We start from the raw sequence: 17,458 nt of genomic DNA on the forward strand, positions 1-17,458 counted from the left end.
GCAGAGGGAGCAGATGCCACGATCACATTCTGAAAAGGCGCATAGAAGCCGGTGTGTTTCCTTCCCGGGGAAGGGTAGAGACTGGGGTGGGGCTCAGGCCCAGCCTGTGCCTGGTGCTCTTAGCCTCCAGAAGGGGAGGGATCCGAGCTGACCCTGTGGCCGGGGCAGTCGGGTCGTGTCACTCCTTAAACAGACGCCCGTGGCTTCCCGTGCTTGGGTGAGTCACGCCGTTCCTCGCTTTGGTGTTTTCAGTTGAAGGAGAAGAGCCAGGCGTGTGGAGGCAACCTGCGGTCCATCGAGGAGCTGCGCGGGGCCGTCTACCTGGCAGAGGAGGCCTGCCCCGGCATCTCGGACGCCATGGTGGCCCAGCTTGTGCAGCGGCTGCAGAGGTGAGTGGCTTGAAGCAGAATCGAGGGAGAGAAGGCTGTTCTCCGGAATTAGAGAAGCCTGTGCGAATGGACCAGGTGAACCTGGACACTTCGCGGAGGGACCACAGAGCTTTGTGGTGGCGGCTCTTGCTGCATAAGCACAGGATGGCTTCAGGGTGCCGGTCTGCTCTCCTGATGCAGCCTCGTGGCCAGCCAGAGGAGTGCAGTCCCGAGCCCGGACTCTCCGTTTGGTTTTATGCTTCAAAGCCAGGTGTCCAGAAACACCAGAGATGGGGGCTCGGTGAGTTCCATGAGACCGGACACAGATGCGGTCTATGTGAGGGCTGTGTGGGTCCTCGCTTCTGCCTCAGCGCCGGAAACCTCGTTGTGGTGGCCGGGAGCTCCGTCCGCGGCAGCCTGCAGGGGGCGCCCTGTCCCCGCCAGCGGCCCTGGTGGAATGGGCTCCAGGGTGAGGAGGAAGTGGGGCTGCGGATCTGTCCCCCCGCCCGGTCCCTCAAGCTTGTTTGGGGGAGCCTCCCTGTGGAGGAGGTAGGTCGCACACGTGCAGTCACCTGGGGGTGTTGGAGAGAGCGGAGGTGAACCGTCCAGCAGCTCTGTGACCCGAGCTCTCCTGCACACCCCGAACCTTTCTCTCTCCCCGAAACGCCAGGCAGATCAGTGCTTTGAAATTCACCTTCCAGGTGTGTTGTCCAGGAAGCGAGCTTTTTCTAAAGGACGGCTGCTCCTTGATGGGAATTAGGAGCGTCTCAGATCTTTTCTGAGATGTCGGCTGGATGGCGCATGGAGAAGTTTGGGGCGTGTAGGGTCACTTTTGCCACTTGGAAGTGGTGATGTAGGGGCTGCCCGCTGTCCTGTGAAGTGTCCCTCTAAAGTGGGACATCAGAGAAAACGTCAGGTTTGTTCTGTAGAACTCAGGCTCCCTCATGAAAACATCCCAACTTTCTAACCTGCTCTCATGTTTAGGCTGGAGAACTTTGAGGCAGTTGAAGGAGTCCAGTATGCTTTTTTGGGTGAAGTTGGTTTTAATAGCGTTATTTCTTAACCCACTGCATCCAAAGTCTTGTTTCGGTATAAAGGTCTTTCACCATCGTCGTAGGGCTGAGTCTTTGCAGTCAGTGTGTGTTTCACACTTAAACGGCACATCTCATTGTGAAGTCGGTGCTGGGAGCCACTGTGGCGAGTGTGACCGTACATAACACAGGTGTACTGCCTGCCGTCTGCATTACGTTAACATTTTACTCCCCATTCTCTCTGGTTCTCTCTTGTCCTTCTGTCCTTTGTGACGTGGGACTCTCTCTCCTCAGCCATCAGATGACCTGCTCCAGCGGCTCCCTGCCTGGTCCCTTTTGGGCTCTCCGAGCTCTTCCCGTGTGTCCCCTGTCCAGAGGGCACCAAAGCACAGTGGCCGTCACTGACACTTCAGACCCGTTTTGCTCCTGGATGCATTGCTCCAGTGGGTCGCCTTAGAGACGACAAGGACCAGCTTTTGTCCAAAGCATTTTCAAAGGCTTTTGTGTATCTTAGTTTGAGTTAGTGTGTGGATTCTTTTGTGTGGCATCAACTCCTCCCATGACTTGGGCATTTACATCTCTCGAAAAGTGAGTCTCAGGATCCGTGGCTAAAGCGTGCTTTCCTAGTCATTTGTTCCGTGGGCGAGTGCTATGTACTTTAAACGCCTTAGAAGAGGAGCTCTAATTTGGAATGTTGGCTACGAGTCCCATTAAACTCGTCCTCAGCCGATTCCTGTGGCTGGGTGACCACCCCGGTTTTGAGGCTGCTGAGGGAATCTTGGCCACGAAGCGCACCCGTCCCCCTTTTTGGTGTTCCAAAGTGAGACGGTGCCGCAGAATTACTGGAAACAGGAGAAAGTGCCCATCCCACCATCATCGTTTTGGGTGCGCTGCCTTCCATTGCTGTATACAAGTCATGAACTTACCCAAGTTTTTAGATATTCTTGGGTGTTCATGTAGAATAAATTGTGTAAAACTAGACATGTATAATTCTGTGTACACTTCTTAACCTGGGTGTATTTTTCATATTGCTTAAATATTATTATGATTTTTCATTTCTTAGTTCATTCAGCTTGCTTAATTAACTATTTTTCTACTGTTGGACATCAGAATTGTGTCCTAGTTATTGTAATCACAAAAAATTTAACAGACAGTCCTAGGAAGTGGATTACTTGAACAAGCGCCATTATTTGTGTGGCCAAAAAGGGTTTCTTGCACTGGTATTCAAATTGGCTGGCATATGCATCCTTGGGATCTTAACCGTGTCATTGGGTGTTATCGATTTTTCAACTTTTAAAAAATGATTATAAGTGAAGGTGTATCATTTACTACTCTATTCTTGTCTTTTTTTTCTCTCCTGGGAGGCTGAACACATTCTCACTTTTTGTTAATCTGTGAAAAGTTTTTAGTGTTGGAATCTTGGTTTTCTTAATTTTTATGAATTCTTTACGGAATAATTAGCCCATTGATACTTGCGCCACTTAATTTGTTATAACTTGGGATTGTCTATAAAAACTAGGATTTTGATTATTGCTTGAAGTTTTGCAAATTAATTTGTTTTTAATTTAGAGAAATGACATTGATGTACTTCTACTTCTCTTTTTGTTTTCTCCTAGATACTCTCTAAGTGGTGGAGGAACTTCATCCCACTGAAATTCCTTTGGCATTTGGGTTTTGTTTTTTTCCTCTTTTTCTTCTTCATCCTCCTCCTTTTTAAAAGTCAACGAGAGCCTTTGCTGACTTCGCTGAAGAGGTGCACCATCGCGGGGGGCCATCCCCCCCACAGCGAGGTCGCCTGTCCAGGGCCTGATGAAGTCTCCAGGTGGGGTGGGGAGGGTCAGCTCCTGCGAGCGAGTATTTTATTTTATTTTATTATTCTTGTTTTTAATTCTAACCATAGTGCACATATCAAGGAAAGTGTCTTTAGAAACAAAAATAAACCCTGAAACGTATATTTGGGATTATGATAAGGTGACTGAAGAAATGAAACCTCAGGTATCCTGCTTTACGTTGATAACTCCCCTCCCTGGGAGACGGAGAATCGCTCTGGTGGATCAGTGTACAGATTTGTATATAGTGTCATTTTTAAGGAAACCCTTTTGGCGTGCATAGGGATCACTGTGTACACACTGGCCAAGTGCTTCTGTAGATACCGTCAGTGGGGTAAATATTTGACAGGCCGTAACTCGAGTCTATTGCCTTGCCTTTATTACATGTAAATTTTGAATTATGTGACCAGTGATTTGGGTTTTACTTTGTATTTGCAGGGTTTGCCATTAATAATAATTAACGCCCCTGTTATGGAACACTCCTATATTTGTACCTCAACAAATGCAAATTTTCCTCTTGTTTGCCCTACAACCCTTTTGGTACACTTAGAAGTTGATTTCCTTTTTCATCGATGGTACTATTTCTTAGTGTTTTAAATTGGAACATACCTTGCCTCATGAAGCTTTAAATTATTATTTTAAATTTCTCCCCGATGAAGTGTTCTCGTCTCACTTTCATTCGTGCCCTGCCAGTCCTGCGCCAGCTGTACCGTCCTTCCAGTAGGGTTTTCTGTTGCACCTTGTAGTGAAATCTGCGTATCATCTTTCCCACCTAAACATGTCTGAATGCTTACACAAATAAATTTTATAACACAGATTTTGCATACTCTCCTTGGAACGTGACTCTTGAGAGGGCAGTGCACCTGCCGTGTGTGTGGGTATGTGTGTGTATGTGAGTGTGTGTGTGGTGTGTGTGTGTGTGTATGAGGCTCCGGGAAGAAGTGCCCACATTCAAGCTGTGGAATGTCCAGGTCAGCTCCCTATGCAACTTTTAAAAATGGTCCTGAGAAGATATGGGTGAATATTGCTGATCTGTAAAACTGGTGTCTTCCCAGGGAACTGGAGGGAAGGTTGTTGGTATTTTTAAAGGAGACGGTGTCCGCCAGTTTGTCCGCCAGGTGTCTGGATTTTTCTTGGCTTGTGGCAGCGTCTTGCTTGCCAAGGGGGTTAATAACCTCTGGGTCTCTGGGTCGGGAAATACTTCTTGCCGCCATTCTTGACTGATTTGAGTACATGTGACATTTTTTATTATTTGTTGATACGAATCGTTGTCATCTCTTGTTGGAGTAGCAGTTCTTGAGGTGGAATACAAAGGCTTTTGGAAGCAGGGAAGTTACTGGGTAAACTTGAGGACGGAAGGTCAGTTATCTGCTGGCCCGGTGGCCTGGATGTTACAGGGAGAGGACAGAGGCCTGAGCTAGGACGTCTGAGGGGTGGTTATTGTTTTGGTTAATGGAATGGAGCTAGTTTTTAAACTCTTAAAATTGTCGTGATTTTTAAATTAAAAGTAGATTTGGGTTAATTTCTATAAGGGATATATTTTGGTTAGGGGAAACAGAACCAAATGGCCATTGTGCAAGTTTGTTAACTTGAACAACAAAAATGGAGCATATTTCATTTTGTGTTTCGGAGAGTATTCTGTGTGACGGAGCTGTTTGTTTCCCTGTGTGAGGCATGAGGCAAAGATCAGTTTTGTCCGTTGCTGGAGAATCAAAGAAATGGAGCCGCGTTCCCCGAGGTGTGCTGCTTGTCTGATCTTGAGAGCACCAGAGCAGACAGCAGCTTTCTGGTCTAGAGTTCTTCAGATTTGCAAATGGACAGTGGTTTCAGGACTTGACGCTGACTGACCGCCATGTCAAATATGAGTGATGGTTACGCTGATAGGCAGACGGGATCCCAGCTAAGTGAGGTGCTGTGAATGGTTAGTAGCTGCTCTGCAGTCACTGGATGGGTAACAACACAGCACCGTCTCCCAGGCAAAGCGGCAAATTACTCTATTGAGTTTATTGGGAACGTCTTCTGTTGATGAAGCTTCTCGGGGAAGATGTGCTTTGACAGGCTTTTGAAAGTGGGTCACCTCCCCCTACAATATCTCCTGGTTTGTTACTTTCTGTAGACAAAGAGAGGGCATCTGCTTGAGGCTAGCATTTGTCCACTTCAAGTCCTTTATTAAAAGACAGACCAGGTACCAGAGCTACAAGAGGACCTGCCTCGGGCCTATAAACCACTGGTGGTATTTAGCCAGACCCGTGAGCTCAGCACTCAAGGTAGATTGACTGCCCCTCGGAAGCCTCTGGATGCCAAAGCCCAGCAGTTAGCGGCTTCTCTGCCCACACTGCTGATGGCTGGGTGGCTTCACCCAGAAGCACAGACAGCCTCTTGGAGGTTGGGGGCTGTGTCTGGCTGGTTGTCGCCACCTTTTTGAAGTGGTCTTTTTCTGCACTGGCTGCACCCATGTGGTCTGGGGGCCTCGGCACTGCCACAGTCGTGTGATTGTCTCGCTGTAACCAAGGGCCACACACCTTCCCGATCTGACGTTCTCCAAGTGGCCTTTTGAAGCGTTTAGTTTGAATGCAGCGTTTTGTACCTTTCTTTTGGCAAAACATAGGTCTGTCTATGAGCATTTTTATATCTTCCTCCTTAGACGTGGCTTGTGTATTTCTCCTATAAAATATGGCAATAACGGAAGAGTGCTGCAAGCTGTGTTCTTAAGCACAGGGTCTGTATCATGCGAGGGTCAATAAAGTTCACAGAAATGATTCTTTTTATAATTGTGCCTTGTGTGTAGAGGGGGACTAGGCGACGTTTGTGTCCCCCGCACCCTCTGAATTTATATGTTGAGATCCTGAGCCCCAGTGTGATGGCATTAGGAGGGGGGAGCCTTTGGGGATGATTAGGTAATGAGGGTGGAGCCCTCAGGACTGGGATTAGTGCCCTGAGTCCACAGCGATCCCTCACCCCTTCCACCACGTGAGGACACAGCGAGAAGATGGCCATCTGTGAGCCAGGAAGTGGGCCCTCACCAGATACTGCATCTGCCGGGACCTTGATCTTGGACTTCCAGCCTCCAAACTGTAAGAAAGATATTTGTTTATAAGACACCCAGTTGATGGTATGTTTGCTACAGCAGCCAGAAAGGACTGAGATAGCGGGTGTCTCTGAAGCTCCCATCTGTTTCCAGCAGCTTGGGCGTGGTCTGAATCGCCTACATGATTTGCACTTAGGTTTTCTTTGAAGTCACGGGGGACACAGGTGTGAATCATGGCTGGGAGCAGAGGACTGAATTAGGAGACCACGCTTTGTCTCCAAGCCTTGTAGAGGTGAGTGACAGGTGTGACTTTTGGAGGGAGAAGCTCGTGATTCCGCCATCTCAGCAGCCCAGGGACTGGGGTCAAAGGCTTCCCAGTCCCCTCCCTGCCCACCTTGCCCTCAACCCCTTGTCTTCTAGCGCCTCTGATGGTCAGTCTTCCGGAAATGTTCTGCTTTCCCGGTCCCACATTGGAAGAAGCAGAGAAAATAATCACATACGTATCAAAATATGTTGTCTTAAGAGAACAGACTCAGCAGCTCATTCACCCCACCCCACGGTGACCAGCTGACTCCCCGACCCACCTGAGATTCAGTCAAAGACAAGAGACGAGGTTGGTGGTTTTGCCTTAAAACTTCAGGATGCTGGATTGTGGCATGAGGTATTTTTATTCCCTTTTGTTAGTACTTAAAACCGTCTGTACAGACCGTAAGGCAAGTGATTCACACACATCTCGAGCTACTCATTGTCCATTTGTATGTTTCCACGTACGCCGGTCACAGCCCCCCAGTCGGGGTGGTCCTGGGTGTCTCAGGTGAGGGCCCCTAGCTGTGGTGTGGGGCACTGGAAGGGAACCGTGTTGGATGGGTCGCCCCTTCTGGGGGCGGCATCAGGAAAGGGCTTAACAATACCAAGGAACTAGCAGCCACTCGATCCCCATGGAGAAGAGGCGAACGGATTTTGACCTGTGGGCCCCAGCAGTTACTGGAACCCTGTTCCCTGTGTTGTCCGACTGTCAAGGATGTGCAATGTCATATGTCCATACCCCAGGCCGGGGGGTAGTTTGGCGGGGGGCGGGGGCGGTGAGTATAAAAAGGAGAAAAGAATGGTTTGTGAAGACAGGCACGATATATATACCACTATTCAGTGTGTAGTTGCAGTAGGATACAGGTATGATCACAGGAGCCAGGGGACTACGCACTGTGACTCAGAGCTCCTGCATCCACGAGAAGCTCAGACACGCTCCACAACGTAACACAGCACAGATGGCCCTGGTCACTGCCATACAGGTTCTCATGCTTGTGAAACATACAGCAAAACACCACAGCTTACTACCCTCCCATCGGATACGCCACTCAGTACACCGACAGCCCAGAGAGCGCACTGGATTTCCGCTTCTCTTAACAGAAAACAACCCGCTATGCTTTGTAAATGGTCACTGCTTAAACAATTTGGTCAACTTGTGCCAAGAAGTAGGTCTGGGACCCAGCGGTTCACTGGAGCCTGCAGCCCCCAGTGGAACCCAGGATGCTGCAAACTGCCCATTTATCAAAAAAGTAAATCCTGCTAATTTTCTATCAATCATTATAAAAGTAGAAAGAGAAAAAAAATCTGAAAATGATCTCATTTGCTTAAGACTGCCAAGTGTATCGCAGACAAACAATGGAAAATCCATTTTGTAAAATACAGCAGCCTAGAAATCAAAATCGTAAGTTTATCAATCATCTTTTTTAAAAAAAGAGCCCTTGCCCTGTCTTTTGGTTGCATGGATGTGTTAGTACTGACTTTAAGGTGCAGTTGTGGAGGGAAAAAATGTCATTCGGCACTCTATCCGTGACAATGTTTTAATACTGGCACAAGCTGAAGACAGCCCACCGAGGGCATGACGGCCGAGACGCCACCCGCGTTGAAGGCAGGGGTGCGGTCCAGTTCCGATGAGAAATTAACAGCTGCGAAGACAAGGTTTAAAATGGTTCTGTGGAGACAGATGAGAGTCGCTGTGAAACCATGTATTATTTTGTTTTCCAGACAGACAGGTGTTAATTTTACTAGGCTTCATTAATACAGAAGAAAGAAAATGTCTTCCGGGAAAGTCGCCACTGCTGAAACAATCAACACATGTGTCCCGTCCTGCCATCAATACACGTGAGATTCTTTGTGACTCAGAACGTGGGCACGGGAGGCTGAACTGGTGGCACTTCGGATCACCTCCATCCATCTAGGACAAGAAAGTAAAATAACCGTCAGGGGCCACTTTTTATCAGCCCGTGTCTCTGAAATCTGCTTTTCTTGTTTGTTACAGCTTCATGACCCCTGGCGGTCGTTACTTACAAAGCCCCACTGTGACCTAATACTGCCTGGCGTAGAATCTGCTTTTGTAGCAGGAGAGATCTCACATGAGCTCCTAGCTTCCAGGTAAAGGAAAGCGGGGTTAAGGCCTCCTCCAGGTACTCCTGAGGACCACTGACCGGGGCATGCTCATTCTGCAGACGCGCCCGACGTGGGGCTGCAGTGCACACTGCCAGTCTTTCTCAGGACAGTGGGGTGCGGCCTATCCCAGACACGGGGCTGTTTGTGGTCTAGAAGCAGAGGGGCCCAGGCTGCTGCTGAGCGTCCCCCGCCTGCAACAACAAAGCGTCATCTGGTGTACCACGTCAGGAGTGCCAGGGGGAGGAGACCTGGGGTGGCCCAGCTTCCCGCCTTTGTGGAGCTTAGAGGGCTTTAGAAATCCCTAATCCCAGGACTACGTTCTCCCTTCCACAGCAGTGACGGCATCTCAGTTTTCCAGTCCAGGATCAAATTTGAGGAGTGCTACCCCTGGGCTCCCTTTTCAACCAGTGTAGCTTAGGGCCCCGCTGCTCTGGGGTGGGTGTCAACGGCGGCTTCGACCCTGGTCTTAAACCACTGTGCTGTTTCCCGTGAACTAACTTTATGTGAGTGAGTTTGTGCACGGATGACTGGCCCATTGATCGGAAACCCTCGTGGGTTTTCAGGAGGAGAGTTTCTCCCTCAGGGGGGTGGCAGCAGCTGCCCTGTCTGGTCTGGTGCCCAAGGACCACCCCTCGCCCAAGTGGTGGTTCGGCAGTGACACTGCTTTCAGAGCCTGCCCCAGGATGCGAGGCCCGGGATTTGTACTTGAATGTGGCCACAGGGAGAGCCTGGCTCCTTCACTTCTTGGCTAAAGGAAGACCACTGCCCTGGGTCTTCACACCACGGAGCCAGTCTCATTGGTAAGGTAACTAAGAGGCACTAGGATTTTTTTTTTTTCTCCTTCCTTACGTGGTCTTTTGACTTGAAGCTTACTTAGCCTTTTGGCCACGGGATGAAGCAACTACTGTAGCCATCGACTGGAAAAACACAAGTGAGAGATGGAAAAGTGTACCCCGCGTGGTGTGAACTAGCGTACAGGTTTTGGGCTGATGTGTCCCAGGGAAAGTCACGGTTCCACTTGCTCCTGTGAAAACAGACGTGTACTCGCATTGGGCACGCAGAGCCTAGGTCTTACGAAGCACTTTCATTTTAAGCAGGTAGCAGGGTGAGAACAAGAAGCCCCTTCTGGAAGGGGGTCAGTGCCCAGGCAGGAAGTAGCTGCCGCTATGAGGCCTTATGGGAGGAAGCGCACTGCTCGGAAGGGTGTCCTTTCTCTGCAGGTGCCCTGTGGAGGGGGACTTTTACCTTTCAAACGTGTATTCGCTTTCAGCCCTGAAGTAGTACACGTGGGACTTGAAATGCAGCTTGAACACGTAGTCCTTGTGGAGGTCTTCGGACTCCGAGGGAATGGTGAGCGAGTACCCAAGCAGAGGCAGGCTGGCGAGGGGGTGACTGTCCTGGAAGGGGGCACGGAAGGTGGGAGCAGCCACAGGTGTGGCACCTGCCCGCAGCAGCTGGTCTGGACTGAGGTCCAGGCCCGGATGCGTCGCGTCGGCCACCGGTGACATCACCCGCGCCCCCCTCCCCTCATCCAACCAGCAGACGTGCAGCCCTTGGGCAAGTGGATAACAGCAGCCTTCGCTTAGAGCTGTGGGGTCTCTGAGGGCCGTGGCCTTGCCCAGCCTGCTGTGGGCCCCCCTGCGACACCTGGGCGGCTCAGGGGTCAAGCTGTTCATCCTTCCGGAGGAAAGCTGCCTGCTCCCCGAGGAGGGAGGGTCCTTCAGGCTCCTCCCCAGCCGCCCCCCGGGCACATACCTGGTGCGACTTGTAGAAGAAGAGGCAGAAGTTGGTGAAGACCACCCACAGCTTCTGCCACCCGTTGCTGTTCTTGAATTTCCTCAGCAGGTTCCCAGACAGCTGATTCTACAAGACAAGTCAGCCCGTAAGGAGCCCGGTGGGGCCCGCCGGCAGGGCCGTGCGTCTGGTGAGCAGGCTTCCTGGGGGTGACTTAAGAAAACAGCCTTTCGCTCTGGGAGGGGGACTGCGTGAGCCTGGTTTAATTTTCCTGTCACCTGGTATGGGCTGAATTCTGTCCCCCAAATGTATCTGGAAATCCTAACCCCCTCCCCCCCCAGTATCTCAGAATGTGACCTTATTTGGAAATAGGGTCATCGGATGTAGAATTAAGGAGATCGTCCTGAAGTATCCTGAAGTAGAGGCCCGTATCCACTACGGCTGACATTCCTCTAAAAAGGAGACAGACACAGGGCAGCCCCTGTGACAACAGGCAGGCTCGAGTGATGTGTCTACAAGCCAAAGAACACCAAGGCTGGTCAGCAACCCACAGCAGCCGGCAGAGGCAAGGCAGCCTCCTCCCACATAGGTTTAGAGGGAGCGTGGCCCTCTTGCCACATTGATTTCTGGACCTGTGACCTCCAGGATGGTGAGACAGATCTGCCCAGCGGGTGGTGCTCGTTAGGGCATCCGTGGGAAAGGATCCATCACCCTCAACTCTTAAGCTGGCAGGAGCCCAGCGCCAGCCAGCAGCTCCTGCCTGCCACCTGGTGGCCCTGGCTGCAACGCTGGATTTCAGCGCAGAGCCTCCAGCCCCATCCTACGCTGGTGGGAACAGGCATTCCGGGTGTTCTGGTTTAACTCCGGAGCTCCATGGTCTCCTGAGGCCCGCAGGAGCTGCCAGCACAGAGCATCACCGTGAAATCACAGGCAGTCAAGGGGGGACGCCAAGAGCAGAGCCTGTGCATCCTTGCCTTCTCTCCAAAGCCCCTGTGTCACCTCTCAGAGGACCCTAAGAAGCCTCATCCGTGTCCCTGACAAGACAGCAGCTCATCGCCAGGAAGCCTTGACGAAGAGAGAAATGGATGGTGAATATAATCACTGCCACTAAATCATTCACTTCAAAGGGGTGAAACGGGCAAACGCACCACAATAAAATATACATATACACACACCTGCAGACTACTTCATTCCATCCCTTTGGGGCTTTTCCAGTAACCTATATTTAATCCAAGAGGCATTCTTAAGTAAGGTGCCTGTGAGAAGAGTTTAAATGGCTCTGGCTGCGAGTCGCTTGCAGTCTGACGGTGTGTTAGGCCGAGAGAACACAGGAAGCAGAGCTGTCCCTGTGGCCACCGCAGACAGTGTGCCATCACTCCTTCTGGCTGCCACTTACCCACCGGCGAAAGGCACGAGAAAAGGGGAACTGTGGGTTCCAGCAGGTGATGGTGGCAACCAACCAGAGTGGGGATTTGATGCTTGTGCGGTAGCACACATGATTACATGCAAGTCTCACTCTGGAGGAAGGAGAGTAGCACATTTTCCTTTCCTTATTTTTATACTGAAATCAAATTCCTCCAGACAGAGCCCCCAAAAAACCTTTCTCTTAGATGCGTTTACCTTTGGAACGATAGCCAGTCCAACCCACAGTGTGGTTTACACACTTCATTGATGATCCAGGTTCCAGGCCAGTGTTTTTTCCAAGGCAGGGTCATGAGAACACACTTACCTTCTGCCAGCAGCCTTGACTCCTCCTGGAACATGCCAGGGTATTCGTTCTGAGTAAGTCCTTCTAGCTTTGCCAGCTTAACAGATGAGATGCTTCTTAGTAATTGTATCTACTGGTCTCTCCTTGCTCCCTATTGCCCCCGTGCCCTCCAAAGTTGCCAACCCCACCGAAACTCTCGCTCCCTTGGCTTCGCTCCCATACACACTTCAAGTCTCCTACTCAGGTCACATGGCCCCTAAGCTGCTCTCAAGAGCCTGAGCCTTTTGTCTATGCAAATGACCTTTGGGTCTGTCTCCAACCCGGACCAGTCTCTGTGTGCTGCCTTTACGGGAGAGGTCAACATTCCCAATCTGGCACCGGCTGAGGCCCATTCCCTGCCTTTCCCAGACTGGAGGAAGGCCTCTTTGCTCCCAACTGCTCCATCCCTGTTGTGGATTGATTCGTGTCCCCCCAGAAGATATTCATGCCCAAAGGCCCAGTACCTGTGAAGATGACCGTAATACGGTCGTTGCAGATACAATCAAGATAAGGTCCTACTGGAGTACCGTGGGTCCTAACCCCAATGCCTGGTGTCCTCATACGAAGAGGACTTTTTAACAGATACACAGGGAGACCCCCCAAGTGAGACAGAGGCGGACACTGGAGTGATGTGTCCACAAGCCAAGAGAACACCGAGGGTGGCTGGCAACCACCAGAAGCCAGGAGAGAGACCTGGACCAGGGCCGCCAGAAGGAGCCGACCCTGCTGACACCTTGATCGTGGACTTAAGGCCTCCAGCACTGTGAGAGGACACATTTCTGTTGTTAAGCGGCTTCAGATGTGTTGCGGCAGCCACAGGAAATGAGGGTCCCCACCCCTAGTTACGTTCCCCCCATCCCCCTGGTCCTCACCTGTGTGCAGACGGCTGAGTGACACCCTCCTCACTCCCCAGCCCCCACCGCCTCCCAACTCCAGTCCTACAACACAACTTTGATGGTTTCACCTCTGAACCCTCCGCTGGCCCTATGGCCTACGCGAGGCTTCACACTGGCCATCCTAGCGTCAGCACCCCGACGGTGCCCCCAAACTTTCTACGGAGGCCAGCTCAATTTTACGCTGCCCCCAAACATCCCCCTCACTCACTTCTACCTGCACGAGCCCTAGAAGAGAGAATCTGGTGCCGGGGACGGTAAGGAAGCAGCACGTCAAGAAGGAAGGAGCCACTCCCTCGTCCCCCTTCCCCCAACTCCGGTCATCCAGGGGCACGCGGCACCCACAGGAGCCCACCACGGACACCAGACTGAAGCCACACGCCTTGGGGAAGGGGGATCGGGCAAGGAAGGGACATTTACAGAGCGACAGACGTGCCAGTTCCACGAGCATCCAAGCTGCATCACGGCCACCTTAAAACCACACTGGCTCAGGGCTCGCTCGCATGGGCTACAACGTTCAGCAAACCTTTCCTCAAAGGGCCAAATACTATTTTAGGCTTTTTAGGCCAAGGGGCAAAATCAAAGATAGTTGTAGTAACCACTCAAAAACGGAAAACCCTGGTCTTCGCTGTGGGGCTGTAACCAAGCAGGGGGCAGGCAGGGTGTGGTCTGAGGCCGCAGCGTGCTGACCACTCGGTGTGCTGACCACTCGGCTGACTGACACACACGCGCGTGTGCACACACACAGCACCAGTGCAGGCCATCACCCTGAAAAGCTGGGCTCGAGGAGCTGTGTCTGGGCCGCATTCTTGAATGGCCTGCCTGCCTCCAGGGTTAAGCAGGAAGGTTCGTGCCTACCAAATTCCCACACCTCCACAGCCCTGACTACACATCGCAAAGGTGAGTATAAAGCGAAGCAAAGAGGACTTCTCCCGCACGGCCCCGCCCTTCCCCTGGCCTCGCCTGGACAGAAGAGATGTCATCAGGTATTTTTTGCCTCCAGATGGCCACTGCCCCCTCCTTGCTGGAAAGATCCCTGTTCCCTGGAAGAAATCTCCGGTTGGCAAGCTTCGCCGACAGATGCAGTGGAAATGTGATGGGAAGAAGGAGGAGTGCAGTGAGAACCTCGGGAAGAGAAAGCCCCCCCCCCCCCAGCCGTGGGGCGGATGCAGGAGACGGAAGGCCACGCACAGTCGGGGAGCTCCACATGCTGGGACAGCCCCGAGGATGAGGATGTCTTGACGAGGAAGCATGGGTTTTAGAACATTAGCTGTAGCAGGGAAACTCAACAAACCACAGTTCTGTGGAACTGTGAAGCTCAGTTCCAGAAAACAATCTCAGAGAACCCCTATGGCCTACCCATCAAGAAATGTTCGGCTCATTTGAACCAACACACTGTTGGTTCCGAAAGCAAACGAACCGCTGTTCGTGGCTCACAATCTCCTATGTGACATTTTCGGGCCAGGCACACTTAGGAATTCAGAATTTGTCAGATTTTAGAAAGATAATCCAGTGCCTGTCCTCTATGGCACCCCAGGCAGTGGGGTCTGGGGTTGTAGCCCAGAATCAAACACAGCGATTCTGTAGTATAAAACAGGACGTGCTCGCAAAACCAATAAACAGCCTCCTGACTGGTCAGTTCAGCTTCTGCTGTCAATGGGGTATGAAGAGAACTTCACGGTTTTAGAGCTTTCTGGGTTTCGCATTTTCTGAAAGGTTAGGGATTATGGACCTGGACTGGAGGACGCTTAGGGAATGAGGTTTGGAGAGTTCTAGAAGGTTCACGGTCGCAATACGGGGAGAGCCCCCATCCCCAAAGCCATATCTTCGGGACGCTCCGAGAGCCGGCTTCTTGCAGGTTCTTCCATGAAATACACCTACCTGCTGTGGCCCTGGCTGGCACCGGCTTTCCAACCATACCGCCTCCCCGCACCCGATTCCGGGGCCTGCTCCAGGGCGCAGCAAGAACGGCGCCTGCGCGGCCCATCCGGACCTCTCGGCGGGGACACACGAATAAAGGCACGCACAGTCCCCGCCCTGTGGCTAACTCCGCGAGAGCAGAGGGCACGGTCCAGAAAACAAAAGGAAACCACTGCACAGGCGGCCTGGGAACGGACAGACGCCAAGGCCGGTGCACCTGCCGGCCCACAGAGCGCGCATGCTCAGAAGGCCAGTGCCCGTGGCCTGCCCCCCCGCCGCCTGCCCTACCTCCACGGCCACGCTGAAGTCCACCATGGAGACGCTGGTGTTGCGGTGCCAGCACACGTGCACCATGGTGTTGCCGCGGTGCGGGGCCTGGCGCTCCAACGAGGTGCGCGAGGCGCTGAGGTCGTCCTCCGACTCCTGGTCGCCCGCTGCCTCCTCCGGGGACTCTGCAGGGGCAGCAAGAGGCGGCGCTTTCCTCTCTGCTCGCCAGGAGGGCCCCTGTCCCGCCCCCCGCCCAGGAGCCGAATGGGATGGGAAGGCTGGGGGTCCCGGACACCCACCGAGCAGGAAGTCACACTGGCAGCGAGGGCTTGGCCAGGGACGTCCCACCAGTCCCTCTGCCAGGGAGCCCCCAACAGTTTTCTCCCTGCCCCTCGCCCCCCAGAGGCTGACAAGCGGCAGTGCTGGCCCAGAAAAGATGCAATTTCTCCGCTCGCTCATTCTCTTTTAAGGGGTTTTGTTTAACTTTTATAAAAAGTTCCTTGATTTTTAGCTTAAAACACAAACGTAGACTGTGGCTATGGGGCGCATCGGTAAGGCAATTTTCAGTGCAATGCTTACTGCTGTCAGGAGGGCTGCTGGCCAGGAACTCGGGGGCGGGGCCGCTGCTTTTCTCGGCCAAGTCAATGGCCATCTGTATGTCCTCCACCCACTTTTCCATCTCGGACCGAGAACTGGAGGAGGACAGATGGACGTCAGGTATTTCCAGGCCACGGTGGGGAGAAGGGGTACCGAGGTCAAAGGTCAGGCTTCCCGCGTTACCTGGCAGCCACGACGATGGACTGGCGCTGGCCCCGCAGGGTGAGGCAGTGGGGCACGCCCCACTCGTCCTCACTTTCCTCCATCTGTGGGGCGAGTGTTCATAAGTTACTGCCGAGCAGGGGTTGGGATACTCAGTGCATTTTCAAACGTTCACCGAACTGACTACAGCTCAGCGGAACCAAGTCCGAAAAAGTCCCCATCAGGAGGGTGAAAGCAAGGTCAAAATGCATTATGTTTTTTCCGTCAGAGCCATAAACCTCCCTCTACCCGACCACTGAGGAGAGTGTGGGGATAAGCCACACTGGTGCACACTGGCGCCGTGTCTGCCTCTGCCCACCAAGGATCACAGAATACAGACACCCGTCCACTGGACATCTCCGGAGAAAGGCTGCTTCCTGGTCTTCACTCCACGTGGACGGTGAGGCTGGCCTCTCAGGGCCCCGGGGCCAGGCACCGGGCAGTGAAAGGCAAGTTCACACCACGTAGGCACGGCAGCTTGCCTCTGCACTTGATGCCGGAAGGTACATAGCCGCGCATCCCAGGTGCAGGACAGGGAGTGAGGTCCCGGGGCCCCTCTAGGGGAGCCCTAACAAGGCCCAGGTTTTTCACAGCGCCTGTGATGCTCTCACTTCCTTATCAAGCCCCTCCCCCTGTCACTGGCTCCTGCACCCCGCAGGCAGCCCAGAGGCAGAGGTCCCCATCCCATGCCCACGGCGCATACTCACCGTCATGCCGTAGAGCGGGAGCTGCCCGTGAACTTTAAACTGATTCGAGGCCGTCAGCCCCCTGCTCGTGTAGAGCAAGACGTCGTTGAACTAGAAGAACAAGGACAAGCGCGGCTGAGACGAATGGGCTCCGTTTGAAACCAAGTACAGAAACTACGTTTTCAGAGTCCGACAGGACAATTCGTGGATCTCAACACCTCCAGTCTGAGCAGCTCTGGCTGCTCCTCCTGTCTCCCAGGTAGGTACCCCCTCTGGGGTGGCCAAGGCCCAGCGCCGTGACCCTTGCTGGTTCCATGGGCTCACAAGTCACCGATCACCTTGAACGAACAGCTCTCACCACTTACCAGGAAGAACATGCGCTGCTGGAGCCCCTTCCCGGAGAGCTTGCTGAGGCTGCCCAGGCGAATGAATTCCTGCAGAGAAAACACACCCACGAGCTGGCTCGGAGCCTGCAAAGTCGCGTCAGCGCAGACTCAACGCGATGTGAGATGCTTCCGCCCATCGTGGTCCCTTTCACGCTAAAAACCGTACCCGTCATAGCTCCTATTTACCGAACGCCGTGCTGTGCCGCCTCTAAGCTCCTTTCCTTCTGAGCAACCTGCAAGGCAAGGGCTAGCTTTGGCTCCTCCACCAGAGAAGCAGCTGGCGGTCGGAGCTCCGCTGGCCCGTGCGGTGCGCAGGTTCACACCCGGACCTATAACTCTAC

General features: G+C 52.8%; 2 protein-coding genes across 5 annotated transcripts in view; one reads left to right on the top strand and one right to left on the bottom strand.

The window, feature by feature from the left end:
* Nucleotides 1–7,423, top strand: part of STK24 (serine/threonine kinase 24) — a 105,274-nt gene extending 97,851 nt beyond the window's left edge. Inside the window, exons 10-11 of the mRNA XM_029209916.1 lie at nt 253–389; nt 3,016–7,423. Of these exons, the coding sequence (XP_029065749.1) occupies nt 253–389; nt 3,016–3,052 (174 nt within the window). The 3' untranslated portion in view covers nt 3,053–7,423. The remainder of the gene's footprint in view (nt 1–252; nt 390–3,015) is intronic.
* FARP1 (FERM, ARH/RhoGEF and pleckstrin domain protein 1) overlaps nt 3,781–17,458 on the bottom strand; it is a 292,071-nt gene continuing 278,393 nt past the window's right edge. For 3 of the 4 annotated variants that reach the window (XM_029209911.1, XM_029209914.1, XM_029209913.1), the window contains exons 20-28: nt 17,097–17,165; nt 16,753–16,842; nt 16,028–16,110; nt 15,827–15,939; nt 15,269–15,432; nt 10,442–10,549; nt 9,932–10,083; nt 9,560–9,710; nt 3,781–8,474 (exon numbers count right to left, since the gene is read on the bottom strand). In XM_029209911.1, coding sequence (XP_029065744.1) covers nt 9,560–9,710; nt 9,932–10,083; nt 10,442–10,549; nt 15,269–15,432; nt 15,827–15,939; nt 16,028–16,110; nt 16,753–16,842; nt 17,097–17,165 — 930 coding nt within the window. In that variant the 3' untranslated portion in view covers nt 3,781–8,474. The remainder of the gene's footprint in view (nt 8,475–9,559; nt 9,711–9,931; nt 10,084–10,441; nt 10,550–15,268; nt 15,433–15,826; nt 15,940–16,027; nt 16,111–16,752; nt 16,843–17,096; nt 17,166–17,458) is intronic. The other variant, XM_029209915.1, reaches the window with a different exon arrangement.

Source organism: Monodon monoceros, unplaced genomic scaffold (genome assembly GCF_005190385.1).
Source record: "Monodon monoceros isolate NGI ecotype Baffin Bay Population unplaced genomic scaffold, NGI_Narwhal_1 Super_Scaffold_8, whole genome shotgun sequence".
Lineage (NCBI taxonomy): Eukaryota > Metazoa > Chordata > Mammalia > Artiodactyla > Monodontidae > Monodon > Monodon monoceros.